Source organism: Schistosoma haematobium, chromosome 7 (assembly GCF_000699445.3).
Source record: "Schistosoma haematobium chromosome 7, whole genome shotgun sequence".
Taxonomy (NCBI): domain Eukaryota; kingdom Metazoa; phylum Platyhelminthes; class Trematoda; order Strigeidida; family Schistosomatidae; genus Schistosoma; species Schistosoma haematobium.
In genome coordinates this window covers 5,965,164-5,986,892 of record NC_067202.1, presented here as the reverse complement: position 1 = coordinate 5,986,892, position 21,729 = coordinate 5,965,164, and the positions used below count along the sequence as shown (strand labels likewise).

The 21,729-nt window shown below is 36.3% G+C and overlaps 2 protein-coding genes across 2 annotated transcripts; one reads left to right on the top strand and one right to left on the bottom strand.

Annotated features, from left to right (window-relative positions):
* The first annotated feature begins 1,958 nt into the window (after positions 1–1,958).
* FOXP2_2 (Forkhead box protein P2) lies at positions 1,959–21,049 on the top strand. The gene is made up of 11 exons (XM_051217872.1): positions 1,959–2,111; positions 3,853–4,028; positions 4,916–5,107; positions 8,444–8,569; positions 10,466–10,553; positions 10,608–10,761; positions 11,180–11,292; positions 16,879–17,157; positions 18,045–18,185; positions 20,060–20,169; positions 20,723–21,049. Exons 2-11 carry the CDS (start codon positions 3,876–3,878, stop codon positions 20,981–20,983), a joined length of 1,617 nt encoding a protein of 538 aa, XP_051064301.1. The 5' UTR covers positions 1,959–2,111; positions 3,853–3,875; the 3' UTR covers positions 20,984–21,049.
* Positions 12,232–14,105, bottom strand: MS3_00009493 (uncharacterized protein). The gene is made up of 3 exons (XM_051217873.1): positions 12,996–14,105; positions 12,419–12,921; positions 12,232–12,385 (listed from the first exon to the last, which is right to left on the bottom strand). Exons 1-2 carry the CDS (start codon positions 13,285–13,287, stop codon positions 12,422–12,424), a joined length of 792 nt encoding a protein of 263 aa, XP_051064302.1. The 5' UTR covers positions 13,288–14,105; the 3' UTR covers positions 12,232–12,385; positions 12,419–12,421.
* Positions 21,050–21,729: the final 680 nt, after the last annotated feature.

Sequence of the window (21,729 nt, the reverse complement as noted above, 5' to 3'; positions counted from 1 at the left end):
ATATCAGATGAAATTGCTGAACCATTAGCGCTACTATTCGACATGTCTCTGAGAGAGTCCAGACTTCCTAGAGACTGGAAAGACGCCATAATAAGTCCGATGTATAAGGCTGGGAGTAGGGATTTAGTTAGTAACTATAGACCCGTTAGCTTAACTAGTGCAGTTGTAAAACTGATGGAGAAAATCACTCGGATAGCTGTTATAAACTATGTTGAAGGGCAAAATCTTTTCTCCAGGGCACAACATGGTTTTCGGAAAGGCCTATCTTGCTTGACAAATCTTCTCATTGCACGAGAAGAGTGGGCTGCGGCAAAGGATCGGAATGCTCCTGTGGATGTAATTTTCATAGATCTAAGTAAAGCCTTTGATAAGGTTTCACACTCTGGTCTTAAATTCAAACTGAAACGTTTTGGAATCCATAACACAGTCGTCGATTGGATAAGTAACTTTCTCCATGACAGGAGACAAAGGGTAAGGGTTATTGGGGCTCTCTCCTCGTGGGTACCTGTAAAAAGTGGGGTTCCCCAAGGCACAATCCTAGGTCCTCTTCTCTTTTTACTTTATGTAAATGAATTGCCAACTGTAGCAAAATCATCCGTTCTACTCTTCGCTGATGACATAAAGATTTGGAGACCCATACATAGTACGTCGGATAGAATAGTATTACAGGACGATCTTAGCTCATTGGTGGCATGGTTAGACAGGTGGTCACCAGAAGTAAATCCTAATAAGAGTGTAGTGATGCAGTTAAATAACTCTGATGAGTCGTATGACTATACACTACGTGGATTCGTGCTATCCAAAGCAAGAAACTATAAAGACTTAGGAGTTATATTAAGCAATGATCTCAAAACGACTAGTCACTGTAAGGCTGCTGCTGCAAAAGGCTATAGGGTATTATGGTCAATTCGTAGGTCTTTTCAGTATTTAGATGATGAAATGTTTGGATTACTATACCCGATTTATGTGCGACCACATTTAGAATACGGGATTCAAGCAGCGAGTCCTTGTTTCAATTATGAAGCAGATATGCTGGAAAGAGTCCAACGACGAGCTACTAAAATGGTACAAGGTCTAGCTGGCCTATCTTATGAAGACAGACTGAGACTACTTAACTTATTTCCGTTATCTTACCGTAGAGTACGGGGTGATCTAATATTGGCTTATCGTATACTGAACGATGACCTTGGTATTAACATGTCTTATCTTTTGCTTCCGTCTAGAACCGATCATTTGAGAGGACATTCGAAGAAAGTTCAAAAACCGAGATCAAACCGTTTACGTTTGGAGTTCCGTTTCTCGCACCGAGTAGTGAATTACTGGAATTCTCTACCGGAACACGTAATATCAGCACCGTCTGTTAATATATTCAAAACGAGATTGGACCTCCACAGTATTACAAACTGCAAGGATTAATATAGGTCGACAGACCTCCTATCCTTATCACTGAAGACTGATCCCGATGGCATGTACAAAGTGACCCCATCAACTCTTCGATGTGTTGTTATTTTGAAACTGTACTAATTTTGTGCACAGTGGTGAGAGCTGTTTGATCCTACTCTTGGTAGGAGAAGGAGTCCGCTGTGTTCACACAAAATTTGCAGAGTTTAATCTATGAGACTGCAGCAAATGGGACATTAAACGAAATGAGGAATTTATCAAAGACCTTAACGTTTTCTAGGATTTCAGGAAAATGAAAGGTGTCTTTCAAACCACATGGAAATATTTCTGAACGGATCGGCTTTTGATGAGTCTCTTACAATTAGGAGAGTTTGTAAGTCAAATATTCTGTCATAAATAGTATCAGTGTGACAAGAAAATCAGAATTCTATCTTTTCGATAGACAATACTTAACTGTCGAACTCATCAGGATCAGTACATTTTGATGAATTAGTCACACTAGACATCATTAAAGACATGGAGTCCTGTAGCAATATCAAGGAGTAAATAAATCACATAAGCTTGTCACATAGATATAAAATGCATTGGATACTGGATTGTGAGTGGTGGCCTTGAAGTAGTTTAAATGTTCGGGATGTGTAACTCGTTCGAAGTCTTACGGCACCATCTGGTTTTTAATTGTAGTCGAATGTTTAGAGCTTATCTCAAAAGTAAATTTTATTCCAGTGCTTGTAATTACTGTAAAATATCAGTGGTTTATGTCATCTTTGTCAATGGGTGTCGATCCAAACCATAGGTATCTATAAACCACCGCACTAAGGGACTAAATTGATAAAATGTAGTATGTATATACTAACTCACCATAATACGGCCGAGTCCAGTCTAATTAAACTTCCTAATCAAGATTTTTGTGCTGTGTTTTTATGTGTAAGTTGATCAACTATTTGCGAGAGATACGCGTAGGATAACTCATTTCCTCATTATTCATATGCCTCGTTTGTCCTCCTAGCTGTAAAGCGGTTGTATCTTTTTTAATATCTATAGATCACGGAACGTACACAAACCCTAGGTTAAATTAAATATTTCAGGTTGGATGGAGAATGTTTCGGTGTGTAAATCATGTGTAGACTGAGTCATTTATCCACATCCTAACCCATACCCTTTATGTCAAGCTTACAGAATTGCCACCCATATCGGCGCACAATGTTACTTGTTACAGAAGTAGGTTGAAAGAAGGCTAGAAGCGGTTAAAATGGAATCCAACGCTACTAAGTTATTAACTTTTCGGTCAGACTAGTCGTTGTTGTTAGGATCCGTGCAACAATCATATCCAGAAGTTGGATCATGTCCCAGAATTGGTTTTAGTGACGCAAATACATCCATCTCTTTATTTCCTCTCAAGTCCTATGTTTCGTAACTATTTCTTAGACCTCACTACTGAACTATATTCACTGTTTTGCCCTCTTTACCATCATAGACACTATTATTACTTCTACACAGTGCACTGATATTGTTTGATATTTTTAGGTTATTGCATATTCGTATCCGGTGAAATTTATTCGAAACTGGCCTATTGGCAACTCTAAACAACACAGTCTTTTGTCCCGAATCTAGTTTCTATTTATAAAGTGCTTATTATTTTTCATTTTCGGTTTTTCTGACTTTTAGACGTTTTAACTTATGGTCAAGATATAGCTCCGTCATCAAAAATGTCCAAGAAACTGGGTTGTTATTTTCCTAGATGGAAAGCAAAGAAACGCCCTGCTTTAGTCAATTGTTTTTTCTCAGTTTCTTGTTGAATTCCTGTTCTTTTTATACCCGTTACTTCTCCCAAAAGAACCCATTCTCTAGATATGATCAATTTATCATTTTTCCACTTTCTTTTATTGACACAGCTACAATAAACTGACTGACTTACATTCTGGTAACATGAACACCAAGATACATAGCCATCACACTGTCCTACATTAAAATTTATTCTTCACAGAACAGATTGACTGACAACACTTTCCTAGATCCACTAGAACTTCAGCTGCTGGGTGACAGCTTGCTTTATAGATTGTCCAATCGAAAGTACAAAAACTTATTCAGTTAGTGTTTATTAAATGTTTTAGCTCTTAGATTTCTTTAGGCCGGTCACAAGGCGTAATATACCTTTGTTAATTTGTGGAGAGTAAAGGTTTAGATTTCCATACTTATTTTAGGTGATTGTTAGTCAAACCATTTATAATCCCTATCGTTGTTTTAAGTAAAAATTTGGATATGTCCATTTATTTGTTTGGATTATCATTGTATCTTATTTCTCACTTACTGCAGCACCAACGGTTGGCTAGTATGGTAGTCTTCACACCTAATATGCAAACCTATACAAGATTACAGTTTGGATTTTTTTCCTCGTCTTTAAGGATTGATCAGATTTAAAACCTTAAATTAATTCTGTTTCCTTTTTAGACACATTTCACAGTTTCTAGGAAATGATTCGTCTAATTGTCATTGATAGACAGCTACGTATTCTGCGTCCAAATGAAAAATTTCCATCATTTTCATGCAGTCAATTGCTATGCATGTTGGCTAAATCTGTTATAGTTAGACTTTGTAACTTTGAAAATCCTGGTTTTATATCTGTAGTAAGTTATTATTTTTTTATTCCAAAGCATACTTTCTGCAGTATTGGCGTGAATAGATTAGTGCGTAAATGGTCCACAAAGATCAGGTGTTAGTCTTAAATATAAGTTTTCGGATGTAGATCTGAATGTGGTTAGAAGCGTGACCTGTTTATTTTTCAAAGATTATGTAGATATCTAGCCTCGTACCAAATATTTTAAACTAATTTGTACTTTATCACAAATCTCAGTATTGTTTACGTTAAAGGCAGCACTGTGCTAGTAGTGTTGTTGTTATCAGGCCAGCGAAGTACCAGAATAAACTTGATGGCGCCCTTAAATAAGGATCCTTTACAGAATACTGTTCAATGGTCCTACAAACTGTAGAACTTAGTGCTCACCTCAATTCACTCCTAATCAGTGGTTTACATGTTTTAAACTTTTTGTACCTTCTCAAATTTAGGAAGCTTTCACGTAAACTATCTGACTCATAACTGGACTGCATAAGCCTGCTGCACCGAATGGATTACACTTGTTATTGATGTTATGAGCTGTTATAATACAGTGTTTTTAATGACAAAATTGAATAACGGAATTTTCTCTTCGATGACTTCACTTCTAAAAGCTGTACAATCTTATTTCGGCACGATAATCCATGTAATAAAAAGGTTTTGTATATATGTATACGTGAGTATAATGAATGAAAATTATAAGATCTGTTCGTTGAAGGGAAAATTTCGTTGCAAAAATATCTGTTCTTATTTAGAATTATGAAATGAATTACCAAAATTCAGCATCCTGATTTATTCTCCCTTTTTGGTTGTCACTCTACCATTGTATAAGTACTTTTTCGATTCTTAATATAAGCTATAGATGGGAATTCAACATGTTTTAATTTCTTATTTTAACAGTGCGATACAACAAGCTTGTCTCCTAAAGGATCACTTGGCGCATTTTCCTCCGATATATCTAGCTTGCATAGTGCAATTGATCACATTGAACAGACAGCTAAGGTAGTGTTCCCTAGTGAATTGACTGCCACATCAATTCTTAACATCTTGAAAGAAGCATATCTGTACTATGGACCATGGTCAAATATTCAAGTGAATACAATGTTTATATTTATATATTTAACTTAAAATTACGTATTGCAGATATTTAAGTTGGATGACAATTAAGCACTTAAAAACTTGTCATCAGATGACAAGCTCCAATTTCGTTTCACATGCTGGTATTTATGTATCAAGCTCACATTAGGTGGTTTTTATACAACATGTTTATAACTTTTGGTACCAAATGCTCTGGTACGGTCGAAGGTGGAGAGAGTCAGCTCTCCTTCTCCAAACGCTCTCACATGGCCACATGTATACAGCCACTACCAAGGAAGTCCTACTCACTGTCTTTACGCCGCGGCTGTGTTTACGGAATTGAGAGGATGAAAGGCGAATGTCTGGTGCTTTAACCGGGTTGGTGGACACGACGAATCTACTTAGGGGAGTTGGAAAACCCTGATTCCAAACCAATGGTGCACAAGGGCTCCAGGATCCTGGAGGAACAAATGACATATGAACCTATTATTGATTACTGTTTACCATGGGATCGCACCTCCTAATATTGTCCCAATGCTTTGTGGATTAGACTTCTAGGTAAAAGGCTCGGGGGATAGTCTCAAAAGTGTAGATGACCACTGGTTATAATTGCATGATACCATGAAAATGGCTAGTAAAGTCGCTTGCGGCTTCGTGAAACGTCCCGCTTTTAAACACTGGGTTTCTACAGGCTCTTTGCAACTTGTTGAGATATGTTGTTCTATTCCGGGTGACCGCGAGTTTGACCACAAATGAAGCCTGTTACTCAATGAAATTGTGAAAAGCTTGCCTAAGGGCCGAGAAGTCTGTTGGTTGGAATATGCCGAAGAGTTGGAAGCAGCAGTTGCATCCAGTAACTGCCGGAAGCTCTTTCAATTCATCCGAGTCACTGGCAGCAGGAAGTCTGGTGTGAGTGAAACAATCTGTGGAAATGACGGGATGCCAATCAGTAACATCTAACGACGTCTTGGACGTTGGGCAGAGTTTTCTGAATAACAGTTTAACCGATCTACTTCCCGGTAACATCGATCAGACTGTCCTGACCTCCATGGTCTATGACAACTGATCCACCTGACGATGTGGGAGTCCGCAAGAAACTCCAGCTCTTGAAACACCACAGATCACCAGGCCTAGATAACGTACCTCTGGCCCTTTCTAAAGATAGTGGCGACTTTCTACTTATGAAATTGACTGGTTTATTTACAAAGGTCTAGCAATTAGTGTTCCACCATCATGGAATGAGTCGATAGTTGTCCCTATCTTTAAAAAGGGTTCACGTCGTTTCTACAACAACCATTGGGGAGTAAGTCTAATTCCGATCGCGTCCAAATTATTGGCTTTCGCCACACTTCTTAGGTTGTTCAAAACCCGGGAGAGATTGACTCTCGAGGAGCAGACTGGTATTCGTTCTGGTGGAGGATGTATTGATCATACCTTCACCCTCCAACATATTTTGGAACACCATCATACATATTACAGACCAACAATTGTAGTATTTATTGACATTAAGGTCGCCGTGGATTCGTTGGACAGGACTGTTGTCTTGGATTGTTTATTAAGGAAGGGTGTGCCTGAGAAGTTTATTAACATCTTGAAAGCCCTATATGTTAACATCTTAGGCAGAGTGAGGACATAAAACCATCTCTCCATTATTCCATTCAAGCAGTGGGGTTAGACAGGGTTGCCCAATCTCACCATTCTCCCTTTGCTCTCGATGACGTTCTGGAAACGGCTCTGGTGGGTGTAGGTAATAGTGGTGTGGATCTGTTGCCTGGGGAAAGATTTATAGACTTTGAGTATGTGGATGATATTGTCTTACTGTGCGACTATACCAAAGCCATTCAATCCGCACCTAATCAGTTGGCAATAGGTGTCCGTAAGTATGGAGTGTGCTTTGCACTTTCGAAGTGCAAAGTACGCTTACAAGACTGACAGGACCCTGATCTTGCACTCACTTTGGGTAGTGAGCAAATAGAAGTAGTCGAGAAGTATGTGTATCTGGTTAGCTGCATAAGTGCTGGTGGTGGCGTGAGTGATGCGATCAATTCACGTATAGCGAAAGCCAGAACTACTTATGCCAATCTGGACCATGTTGGGCGCATTCGTGATGTCAGTCTGTCTGTAAAAGGTCGGATCCACAACGCGTCGGTGAGAGCAGTTTTACTCAATGCTTGTGAGACCTGGCCTCTTCGAGTTGCGGATTTTAGACGACTCTCTGTATTTGATCATCGTTGTTTCCGAAGGATTGTTGACATCGTGTGGCAACACCATGTTAGTAATGTAGAGATTCGGCATCGTGTGTTTGGGTACAGTGACGATAATTCAGTTTGTGTCACTATCTTGAAACATCGGCTTTGGTGGCTTGGACATGTTCTACGAATGTCATCCCAGAGAATTCCACGTCGTGCATTATTTGCGACACTGGGATTAGTTGGAAGAAGCGGAGAGGTAGTCAGTGTATGACATGGTGTCGTGTTATGAAAGAACGCTGTACAGGACTGGCTTCTGTTGGACCTACATGATTTCTTGATTGGGGTCCTAGAGATGGTGCAATACAGTGACTAAAGACGTTATCAGACATGGCTCCTTCATTTCCATACCAATCACTCTCTGTTCTCTTTCTCTTCTCCTCTATCTTCTTAAACTTCCGCCGCCAGACATTCCACTTCCTATTGGTGCTACGTACTACTTATATCTGTCGACGTCAGTGGTACTTGCCTTAGCAATTCCAACTCATTGTGCTAATGTGGTATGATATCTTCGGTTGATGCATATACATTCCAAGCTCGACGTTGCTAATGGTTGAACGACTGTTTTTAGAATTACAGATAACATATTTCTGGTAGATTGGTTTGGATCACATTTTGGAATTCATTGAATTAATCTAAATTCAAGTTAAGTGGGATTATTTAAATCGATCATTATAATAAAAAGTTATCATTATTATGACTTTCAATTTTACTAAATCATCACTGTGATTATTGTGCAATATTAGTAGTGTAGTGAACAAGAACACCAGTGGGGAAAATCGAATGTATTTAACACAAAATTACAGTACTTGTTAATAAAATCTAACAATCAAATAGTAAATACGTAATTTGCAAAATGTCCACCAATTGTCTCAAAATGACTCAGACTTCATTGTTCTTGCATTTCCATACAAATTGCATCCTGTTTCCATTCTTTACTGTTCGATCCTCTTGTCTCTCCGCTGCCAGACCTTCTGTTCACGACTAACATCATGTCAATATAAGTAGCACACCACAGTAGTACATAGATTATTTGTTATTATTTAGATGAATATTCATATATGAAGTTAAATTTTTGTTTTGTTTTTGTTGTATCCTTCAGGTTTTAATATTTACAGATGGAGGATCTTCTTACTTCACTCATTCCTCCCTTATTTACCCAGTAGATTTTCCCAAAAGTCTATTTAATGATACGTCAATTTTGTTCATTAGTTTGAGTGATAAACAGGTGAGTGGAACTTCTCCAGTTGATATATACATGTATATAATTCTTGACAAATTTATGATCAAGCGGCTTAATGGTTTGGGACTATCATTTTTTTTCCTGTTATTAAGCTTTACAAATTATTTCCTTACGTACAGTATTCACTGAGTACTGGCCAATATCATATTTGTCCAGCTCTTAGTGCAAATTGAATTCTATCGATCAAGTTACTATGTGGCAACTAGTCTAAAGGACTCAATATCTTGTGTACGGTGTTGAAATTTTAGATGGTAGTTGGAGGTAGTCAACAGGAAACCCTAGACCCAAGTTTTGTCGTATTTGACATCCGTCAGCAAACCTACGCCTGGATTCCTGAGTCTACTGATTCTTCCTGTAGGATTTGAGCACCAGCTTCGTAGTCTCATATTCTGAGACATTGACGTTGATCTACTTGTTAATATTTTGCTAAACAATGAAGTTCGTTAAAGTAACTTTGACACTTAAGTTATTGTGATTCGAGGTTCACATAAATATTGTGCTAAAAGATTATTAGATGATTTTTTAAATTCCCAATATTGAACGCCTTATTCCTACCTTCTTGTTGAATATTGATGTCTATTTTAATTTTATCCTGAAGGAGGAGTTCAACTTTAACGTCCATCTGTCTCAATTACGCTTAATGATAAAGGTGTACCATTAAATGAGTTTGGCATCGAACTTATTAATTTGTTTGAACATATATATATTTATTTGTACAAAGGTGCACCAAAATGTATATGCACTACACAGAGTAGTTATTATTAGGTTCGAGGGCAAGGATACTGTGCAGTTATACCCAAACCGAAGCAGATAGTTTTCTTAGGGGACCACACCCGGAGCTTTTGACCTAGAAGTCTAATCCACAAAGCATTGGGACAATATTAGGAGGTGCGATCCCATGGTAAACGGTAATCAATAATAGGTTCATATGTCATTTGTTCCTCCAGGATCCTGGAGCCCTTGTGCACCATTGGTTTGGAATCAGGGTTTTCCAACTCCCCTAAGTAGATTCGTCGTGTCCACCAACCCGGTTAAAGCACCAGACATTCGCCTTTCATCCTCTCAATTCCGTAAACACAGCCGCGGCGTAAAGACAGTGAGTAGGACTTCCTTGGTAGTGGCTGTATACATGTGGCCATGTGAGAGCGTTTGGAGAAGGAGAGCTGACTCTCGCCACCCTCGACCGTACCAGGTCATTTGAAACTTAGTATCAATCAATTTCGACTATCCAAGCATAATCCCAGTGTAACTAATTTAACAAATCTTCCACAACTATCTTCGTAGGTATTCAACAATTACATGAAAACTTGTTATGAACTGATAAATCACTTTTCTTATGGATTTATGTATATATTGTTGTAACCCTTCGATAATTCTTTCAAAAATTTTTCAAAAGCCAGGAAAACCGTGAAAATATCTCGACTAACTCCCAAATGAATTCCAGCTAATAATGTATTATTTTTCCATTATGCTGATTAGACAATTATTGGTTTTTGTTAGAGAAATTTCTAAAACTCTAAGATCATATTTAATCCTATAAATAAGCTTGTTGTTTTGCAAATGAACTAACCCTAAAAATAAAGCTTCTCTCCCTTTCGGATTTTGTTTTCCCCTGGGATTCAACCACAGAAAATTACCGAAGACCTACTAAGAAGTTCGGAATGTCTAAGCGTACACATAATAAAATGTAATCTTATACACACGGTCCAATCTAATCAATGAACATAATTTCTGTGATAATTTTACCTCTTCTGTTTATAATATTTTTCATACACCATTGAATTGAATTAGCCTTTCAATATTTGTATGTATAAAACTTATCTTCATTTATAGTTACTGATATTATCAAGATTCTTTGGGTATTTTTTTTGTTTGTTTTAGTTATCTAACGATCTAATGGAGTTATATAATCAATTTCACTTGAAATCAATAATTTTCGAAGCTAACAAATACGTTTCAAATCTTGAAAGTTGGTTCTTTATTCAATTGTTCAGCATTATTCACTTTTATTTCCTATAAATAGCCTATACTGTCGAATTATATATAGATAACTTAGCCAAACATATTATTGAACATTGTCAACCGAATCAAGTAATTCCAAGTGTAATTATCAATTGTGGACGTCTTCAAAGTATGGCAGTTTTATTACCGTCTCCAGGTGTTCATTCATTCACTGGGTAGGTAACTTTTTATTTTATCTTTCTCATGTCATATATAATTGGAATGATTATCATTTACGAAAGTTGTGGAGATTGTTGAGTTTTATTAAAATCACAAACTAATCTCAGACAATTGTTGAGAACCTCAAAGGACTGAATAACTGAGATTCTTCGGCAGTGCACATTCACTACCGTGTCGGATTTAAGTAAGGTATCCATCGCTTGTCGTTGCATAAACAATGTGGCTCAACGTTGAGTCAAATATTTTACCTTAGGCCACAAAATGTTATTTTTAAAAAGTTCAACTGGTATTATGTGTCCGTGTTAAAGTTTTCCTACGACACTCACTCACCTAGACTGATAAGTTGCGTTTATTCCAAAGATTAATATTATAATTTAATATATTACCATGTGTAAATATTGTTATTATTGATAGATTGAATGATTTGGCAAAAAATTCACTTTGTGTGGAGATCTTCGGTTTCCTTAATCTCAGCGATTTAAATAATCCACCAGTAAATGGACGTTTCACAGTGGTTAGTCGAACAGGTAATTTATCATTGTAGTATGTATGTTTCACATCATTGGGTTGTGTTACAGTTTGATCCATTTTTAGCACAGTCTTATCCGTCCGTTTAATCGGGTCACTTGATTATAGTGTCCACTAATTACGAATTCGCTTATGTCAATCTGTCAAGTGGTTTTCCATTTTGCCAATAAAATGCAGTAACTGGACATCTTAACTCCTGTTGGTCCATGCAGCTCTAATATGTAAGTGACCAATCAAAAGATGAGGTTGGGAAGTAGTTATCATAACTCAAACTCACTCATGACTTTATATACATGAATTATTAGGCCACGACACACCCCAAATAGGAACTTCTATTCTATACATAATCAAGCCATAAATGATAGAGAACGAGACAAAGGCTTATAGACCAAACTGCATTGTTCTTCCGACATTTGCCTGACTAAAGCATACACCGATTTCTTGACGCTTGACTGTCGTAATTGCACTGGGAAACAATTCTCAATAGCAATATTGGTTAGGTAACTATCCGACTGCAACCACCTGTCACAAATTGACTGTATGTTCACATCAGTATTACTGTGTGTGCAGTAGGCCAATATGTGACGACATGGCATTCCGTTTTCAATATGAAAACTACAAGAACACTGGATGGTATTACGGTTGACCGTGTAAATGCCTGTTGCGTCAACAGCCGTGAACAAATCAACGGACATTACAACCTCAGTTATAGGAGTGCGCAAGTGCCGCTTCAGTAGTTGACATGCAGCTGGTGTCAGTCGTTCCTGAAGATGACGTACCTGTGGCTCCCGACCGATATTTACATTTTTGAGACAGTCTGATGTATACTTTTGAAGTCGTGCTTCCATCCAATATCCAGTGCGAAGTAGCACACTGAATATAGATCTCAACACAGGTGTTTTTCGATTCAATTTATGCATCTTCAAAATTCGATGAGTTATCTCAACGAAGTTGGTATTATTTTGTTGAAGTAGCGTCGCTGATGGTCGGAAAGCAGTTGACCACTTTTGTTTTTTCAGCAGCAAGTGATCTCTCACATATCGGAAAAACGTTTCGTCGGATGTTTCGATTAACTACAAATAATTGCTAAAACTAAAAAATAATGTTGTGTAGATTTTGACTTACCTTTCAACCGTTCGAGTGAACATCAGACGAAATAACAGTTGTATCACTTGTGATCTTACCCTCTACAATGACGGTAAATGGATTAATGTTAAGGAACGAAAGACTTACCCTCTTTATGATATTGCGAATATGCTGTACACGACACAAAATGTGGTGGGCATTTGGATACACCTGCGTGATGGCAGCAGCTATTGCAGGTGAATCATCTGTCACAATGCCTACCACCTGTCGATTGTTGGTTGACCGTTGGAAGAACGATAGGAATCGAAAAATTAAAGTCGATGTTTCGCGACTTATAAGTGCAATACAAACGGGTATTGCCATAACATTCATATCAAGGGCTACTACCTGATATAAATATACGTTCTCGTTATTTGTCTTGTACGTCCCGTCAAAACCGATGACATCACAAAAAGGAGCTGCCAAATTAATTTGATCAGCAGTCGTGAAGAAAAAACACGATAGACAATTTTCTTCATCTAATTCGTATTCGCAAAGCCCACCTAAAGACGTTATATGAGCTTTTAATTTGGCGTAATCACCTATCGTTTACATTATAAATAGACAGATTGCTTACCAGGAAGGTTGGCGTGTGAGAACACTTTGTACCGCATATTAAATATATCTTGATCATTCAAATGCTTTCCATAAGAATGGTAAGCAAAGTGCTTAATATCGAATGCTGCGGTCCTAGATATCAGGAGCGGTCGCACAGTTTCAAACTCTGCCTCCGTTAACCTGCGCACCCAAGAATTACTGTCGTACCTCAGGGAATTGCACTCGTGATTGTGATGCACATTCCCACGTACAACAGTCCAGTAACCTTCTATCAACTTACAAAAGATGAAGACCGGACATTGAGTGTTCATGGAAGTCCTTCGTGAAAAAATGTAATAACACTAATCAAATTACCTCCTCCGTCTAATCCGCTGTGACGAACCGCTAGGTGTTCTACGGCCATTTCTCAAACATACAAATTTTATATAAGAGTTCTGATCTCTGTGGAAATGAGAATCTCTCACCACATAATGGCAGTACGTAGATCTTTTACAAGTTCTGATAGCGCACTTTAACGCTTCAACTGATTGGAACGCAACGAGAAACAATGTAGTCAAAAATACGTTCTCCGTTTCTGTGACAACATGAGAAACAACAGCGTTTGTACATGGCACGTTACTCTCCTCCATAATTGTGATTAAAATGTACTCTCTCGACAAGTACTGACATTTTATAACAATTTTAAGACAGAACTAACCAATTATAACGAATTTAAAACCAGCCATTTAATTGGACGAAACGGGATGAAAAAACTTTTTTAAAAGGGTGAAAAAAATTCATTAAAAAAATACAAAAATGGCCGGTCGTTTATTGATATTTCCATTCTGAACAATGGCAGGGAAAACGAAATCAATCCTATAACAAGGGTTAGTTATGTTTGTGTAATTTGTACAATGTCATAATTGGTAGTTTCCAAGGTAGGTAGGTTTAAAGTAATAACCAGTCTGGGACTAAGTGAGTGGTTGTCGTTAAACTCAAATATCATCTCAGATCGCGATTAAACAGTTTCTGGATTCCAAATCCAACTGTTTAGAGGTAACGTTCCTACTGAATACAAGTACAATTTCAGCGTATTACCCGTTTTAAGTAAGGGGTATAGAAATCAGTAATACTAATACCAATACTACTACTAAATAATAATAATAATAATAATAATAATAATCGGTGGATAAAATTACAACAGTAGTTCTGATTTCAGTCATTTGTAAAATTCTGCCTTAGTTTTTACGCAGTGGGAATTTTCTAAGTATTTTTAAGTGATATTCAGTGGTGGTGTTTGTTGGTAGTGGATTCTGTCTCATTTAAGATACTAAGTGTATAATAACTGTAGATCTACTGAGGCAAAAGCTGTTGTTAAACAGTCGTTTAAACTTTATTGTGATTAGCCATTATTATTATTATTATTATTATTATTATTATTATTATTATTCGTATCAATACTGGTGTTAGACTTGATAATTTCCAATAAACTGGGCATTGTCAATCAGTTAGTCGCAATGTAGGATATGGTACGTATGTACAGTGGTTCAAGTTGTCATACCCTGCTAACACAGAGATGACATTGTCAGGCCAAATCTCATAATAGTAGAGTTAGTAACAGTATTAATAGTAATAAGAAGTATTAGGCATCGAAGATATGACACAAATTTAGAATCTGAGAGAAGACAAAAAATGAATGCACCTGTACTGTTCAAAATGATTATAAGCCATATCATTCAAAATTTCTAATTACTGGTTCCTGTGATCATGCGAAACCCAACCAGGCAGTTTACACTCATCAACATAGGTCATTTCAATTGTCAATAACTTCATGGACTAGTGCCATGTTTTGCTTTGCCCGCTACTATACCAGACAACATCGCCCGTCGAAGCAGGTATTGAGTAGAATGTTTATCATGAAATAATGATATATTTCCTATGCTATCCAAATGAAATGAGTAGAAATTTGAGCTTCTGACACTTCATGACTTGGTATAAGCAACTTCTTCAAAAAATGAAAATAAATAAATGAATTACACTAACATAAGTTTAGATCGTACAAAAATACAGAGAAAAAAAATATTTTTAGTACAATCAAGATCGGTTTGATCATGTTAATGACATGTCATTCCGGATAAGGTGGTGATGCTGTGTATATGTATGTGTTAGTGAGTTTGAAAAATGTCATATTTATTATTGTGGAAGAGTGAAGTTAGCTATATATTTAAATGTTTTTTAGTGGTGTGAACAGGATTAAGTGTGTGGATATTTAGATAAATCGTCTATGTTAGATCGTTAGACCTCCCTTATCAGGTGCGGTTAGTATCTAGCAATATACGGAAAGCTTCAGCCAGTTGTTTTTCGTTATAATTAAAAAAAAATCCATTTTGGGTTATTTCGATATTGTTAATATTGATTTGTAGCTTTTCTAGGTCTACATGAATATGTGGAGGTTTTTTAGTGTAGCTTAGATGTTCTTTGGTACGAGTCATGATTTCTTGGGAGAACTGTTCAATGCAGAATTCTTCGCTACGTATATATCCTAGTTTGTTGACATAATTCTGTGTCGAAATGATGAAGGATTTTATCTTTCTTATTTGAAGTAAAGCATTTTTATAGAAAGCTTTAATTATGTATGGATTTAAGGATGTCATACTTGTTGTTCTATGACAGTATATTAGGACTACATTACTAATGCTGTAGTGGACGCTACTTAAAAGATTGCTTGTAAATAGTATGTTGCGGAACGTGACCTCAAAGTTTTAGGACAGAGTGATGAGTTTCAATACAGCGTAAACATGGCGTTGGAAGAACACTTGGAGACTAAACGAGAAGATAGTTCAGATTGCAAAACACACCGAAAGATGCAAATGGATTTTTGAAGGTCATGTATATGTTTTACTCTTTGTAACTTCTCATCATAAATATAGATTCCTCCTGTCTATTGTCTTCTATTACAATTCATGATAGTTCATCCAGTTTATTATTACTGTTTAATAAGAGAACATTTCGTTTACGTATATATGTATAAGAATATTCACAGGGGAAAGTTGACTAATCGTAGAATGTTGATTATTTGTGTTAATTTAATTCACTTATTTATTTTCACTCTGAAGAAGTAACTTACACTACTCTATAAGCTCAAATATCTACTCATTGGGATAGTATCGATAAGACTATATTATACCAACGACTTTCAGTGAACCAAATCAGAATTAAAGCTAGCGTTTCTAGGTTTATATATAATTTTTCAAACGTAGTCGCAGATAACCTGTTACTTGTACAGATAATGTTGTTAAGACTACACATTAAGGCCGGTTTAGAAGGCGATTCAATAGTACAGCACTTGCAGGTGATCTATCTTCTGAGAAACTGTTTTATTTGATTGTGGTCAGGAAATGAGATGTCTGGAGATTGAAGACTCAAGGGACGAGATTATTTTACGCTGCAGAGGATGCTGGTCGAAGAAATCTATAGACCATGGTACATTCTTTGGTGAGTCAAATCTGTCACTAGAAAATAATGGTTTTAATGTTTAAATGGATTATCGGAACCCAAGTCACGACTGCTTCAGCTCTAGCAGATATAGCTCGTGTTTTTGCACTGTAGTGGTAACAGTACTGTATAGATTTAAGGTCTAGGAGTTCTAGAGTTTGGAAGTTTTCAGATTCATTAATCGTATCAATGCTCCTAAATCTCGGTGATTTTGACATTCCTTTGCATTTAGCTGGATTCGGACTGGTTGTTTTTCATGACCATCCCCAAAGTCGCTAAAGGTCGTCGGTATTGCATAGTTTTGCCATTGTATCAAAAATACATAATTGTTTCATTATTATTATTATCATCATCACTCTTACCATTGCTGTTATTATTATTATTATTACTGTTGTCTCTTATCACTTACACAATATTGATTTTACTAGATCCATCTGATCCTGATCTTCTCTACCTACTTTTGCGATCATTACAAAATACAAAAACTGTTGCCATGTGTAATATTTATATTGTAATGAATAATCAATTAGCTCAGTCAATCAATTCAAGTACAGTTTCAGTGTTGGATTCACACAATTCATCTAAACGTAATCTTCAACAACAACAGCCTGGTAAAAATTCACCGAACCATACTCTTTGGAGTCATGGTTATTTGCATCATATTGATATGAAGCAATCAATTTTAATATTGTCAGTATTTGAACGAGGTTTGTTGTTGTTATTAATCCAAATAATTTGATAATATTTTGATACATCTAATATTTAAACTCTTCGACATTGATCGACTTTTTAACCTCTTCACAGTCCTCAAAAGGTTTCTACATATAGATTTCAAGCAGAACTCTGAATACATAAAGGTTGAGACCATAATTTACGAACTACCGAAGTGACCTTGGGAAAATTCACTAACCCATTACGGTCTAAAGTGGGTTATAAAGTAGTGTGAGAAATCAGAATCGGCGTTTCTAGTTCGAAGTTAGTGTTAGGAATTGGAGTTACGGTCTTCATCACGAACTGACATAGGCTAAAATACTATTTAACCTTATGAATGAATGAATGAATGAATTAGTCACTGCTCAGTGTTCAATCATTTTAAATGCATCATAGATCAGTCGTGGCCCAAAGAGCTGAGTAGTAACGTATGTGACCGTAAAGCTGAGTGATACGGGATCGAATCCATCAGGAAGCACTAGTTCTCTCAGGATTACAAGCACACCTTGGCATCACGTCTCAGATAGTACAAAACCTAGGTCAAGTAGGGTATTTTGTCGACTACCTCCAATCTCCACTTTAATTCAGTCATATATATTGCAGAATGTTATCAAACTAAACGATTGTTGCTGTGAATGGGGAATCGTAGTGAAATAATCATTATAAGGAAAACCCAACATGAATCAAACAACTAGATACAATCGATATACACTTAGAGTTAATGCATATAAATCATGAAAATGCTTTGAAAGTTGACTAGACAAAGATCAACTTAAATCAATATATGAAATAACGAATGTATATTATATCCCCCAGCAATTAATTGATCCTTTTTTGTTTTTGAACTGTTTCATTTCCCAATGGCATTTTGTTTTTATTTCAGAATGTACTGGTTTACCTTGGCTTGGTAATTTTAGTCATTTAGCACCTGTAACAGATTTTGCCGGTTCTCAATTATACGATGATAAAAATGAAACTTCACCATTCCCTGTTCGAACACCGGATCATTTGAGTTATAAAATTGGTATGTGTTTACACTATTTTATTATTCCTCTGGCTTATTTTTCTCTCAATCTGTATTGTGCAATGGCTAATCAGATTTGTGTGATATGAATGTGGACAATTATACATTAGATAGGCTAGGAGTTGACTAACAATCATACATGTCTATCGTACAGATCAAGTGTTTAAACACTCGCAAAACTCATTGAACTGGGTTACTATAACATATACATATACTGTCTTTATTGGCCCAAGATCTGACTCCAGGTAGATTGCTACTTGTTATCGAAGTACATATTCCGCCAATCCTCGTATATAATTATCGACTTAGTGAATAACGGAATTAAGATAAGTCAAACACGAGAATGGAGTTTTGAATACGTATATTTTATACAACCGTTGATCCGAACAGGCAATCAGAAAATCGTAGCGAAGAGGAGAGAGCAGAGCGAAACGAAAGGATGCAGAGTGGAGAGGGCGAGTGAGCCAACTCAATGTAGCTACAGACATATATTATGAGTAAGATAAGAAAAATACACACATACGCTTATATAAAAACAGTCAAGGTCGATAAACGAATGAGTGACGGTGAAAATGGGGCTTGAGAAGAATGAACAGATTGATCTGTCCAGTATAACTTATATGGGCTTGACATAGTATCAGCCCTTTCAGTTAATCTAACTTATGACTGGTGTCCATATTCGATCTGTACACAATTTGCTTCTGTGACATCCTGAAAACCAGTCTGCGTAACTCGGTTTAAAATAGTGATTTTTATGACTCGCCCAATGTTAAACTTCTGGAAACTACTTCGAAATTAGGTTCAGTTTGACCTACGATAATTTCCGATTACGAATAATTAAGATTGTTTTATTACAATGAAATTTATTGCGCTCTTGACAATCCAGCAACTGACATACGTAACATTTTAACAATAATCTCTAAAAGCGGAGACTTAGAAAAAAGTCGAGAGTGAGGAAAATATCTGAAAATCAACAAAGAAATTGAATTAGAACAACTCTCTCTTTTCTCTCTCTCTCTCTCTCTCTATATATATATATATATATATATATATATATATATATATATATATATGCAAACTAACGGTGTCAACAAACAGTACGAAAGAAATAAAGATCATAGGGAAATACGGATTATCATATTTTTAAATCACAAACCAATTTACGTTAAACAACCACCGGAAACCTGATAGCCTTGGACGGCCGTTCCACCTTAGTATGGGAATTCTCGGATGCGGAGTCGTGGGTGAGGACTGTTGAGTAGTCTTATTCTAGAATGAAACAGCCGTCCAGTGCTTCCCAATTTTTTAATGGTGATGTCTAGCTAAAATCTATAATCTCCACAAACAACCCTCCTTATACAAATATAGTTTAGAAAAACGTTATTTCAGTTATCGTCACAGGAAAGAAATTGATATTTACCAACAAAATATTGAATAACTTGAATTCATTCTAGCTCCTTCATAAATCTTATGACTGAACTCTTGAATGTATTTCTTAAGTTCTTCCAGTAACACCAAGCTAAATCTACACGACAAATCGAACACGAAAGAAAAGGCGTGAAGTGTATAGAAACTCTTTACTCCAAGCTTAGTTTACGTACAAAAAATCGAGGGTATTTATGGCATTCCAGATGGCCTTGGGTTCTAGATGTTTCTGAGAAACTTCTATTGGATGCTGATTGAATAGAATGTTTCCTAGCGTTTTACAGGACCCCTCTGGGCTTTATTCGAGGATCTCCTCAACACTCCTTATCTAACTTTCATTTCTATCACTCATTTCTCATTCAACAGTTTATCTGATTTATAGTGATAATAATGATCAGGAGGTTCGTTTTTAACTCTTTTTTCTTTTCAAAAAAAATGTTTTAATAAAGATGGTTCACGTTATGTTTCTTGGGCATCACAGTCAGCAATGCTTATGGATATTAATAAAGTGCTTCGACTAAGTCGGCGCCTACCGGATAAATCTGCATTACTTTATAAAGTAAGTAAATTCGTTGTTTTAATTAATTGTGTAATTTTTTGAAGAATAATTAAGTGAAATCGATCAACCTGCCTGCTGCTAATGATTAATTAGGTGCAATTATTGTGAACTAAGCACATAATTTTGAATTTGCTTAGGGTTAATTGAGTTTTGTATAACCATTCAGGTCAACGCGCCGGTGTACTCAACATTTCGACGAGGAGCGGGGCACAGACTGCGACAAAGAGGAAAGCGGTGAGCAGAATGGCTGTCTTCCTCTTAGCCCAGTTTTAGATATGTATAATTCACCTTATCATAAAACTGCAAAGTGGTTAGATCGAATCCTAGATCCCTAACAGAAACTAGTCATCAACAGAAGCGTGGAAGACGTCTTCGATTTCATTTCTAAAGTGGAACATATGAACTTAAATAGGAAACAGATGATATCTCTAAATATTGCTTCCCTGTTCACCAATGTACCTTTAATGGAAACTATTGACTTTGTATGCCAACATCTACATGAAAAACAAATTCTCACTGTTCAATCTGATGTTGTTGTTCTTTTTCTTTACAGGAATTAAATCGACTTCGTTTTGCAGCGACTGTTTATGGATGTCCAGAATTGTTATTACAAATTCATTCAATGATTATGTCTATTCATCATCAGTCAAACAATAATAATAATAATAATAGTGATAATAATACTGTTGTTACTGGATCCAATGAACAAACTAAATCATTACAAACTTGTTTAAATAATGTAACTGATATATTACTTAAACAGGAATCATATACAAATGATATCTTGTCACCTGATAAAAGGAAAGTATTCTAAATAATGAGTTAATGATGAATTATGAATTATTGATTTATTTTGTTTTAATAACTACATGTACATATATGTAAAAAGATATATATATATATATATATATATATATATATATATATATATATATATATATATATATATATAGACCTACTTTTATCAAGAGAACGCAATTGGTTTAATAAAAACAATTATTATTATAACCGATTGTACCAGTGATTGTTTTACTGTGCTTGTTTGTTTATCTGTACTAAAGACATTCTTCCTTCCGTTGATTGTGACCTTGCACACACACGTTTCCCCAGTGATTCCGCTTGTACTCCTTTGGCACGGCCTCGGTATTCTTTCGATACCATGAGATCGCCCACAAATATATCTCGCTAAAACTTTCAATCGCCTTCTGATATCTGGTACACAACCTTCTTGTAGTGGTGATCATAGTCAACCGCGACTCGACGTCACGTTACAATCAGAAGGGGTTTTGTGGAGATTTTAAAAAATTTCACTAGTTGAAATCATGAGTCAATTGAAGCTGGACTATCATGGAAAACCTGGAAGCACTGGACGGCCGTACTGGGACGGAATGGTCGTCCATTGTTTCCAGGTTTTCCATGGTGGTCTAGCTTCAGTTGGCTCATGATTTCAACTAATGAAATATATATTCTTGTAAACATTTACACTCTTATTCAATTTATATTTAGTACCAGATGGGTTTTGTGGATATTATAGTAATTTCAATGGTTAAGATCATGAGT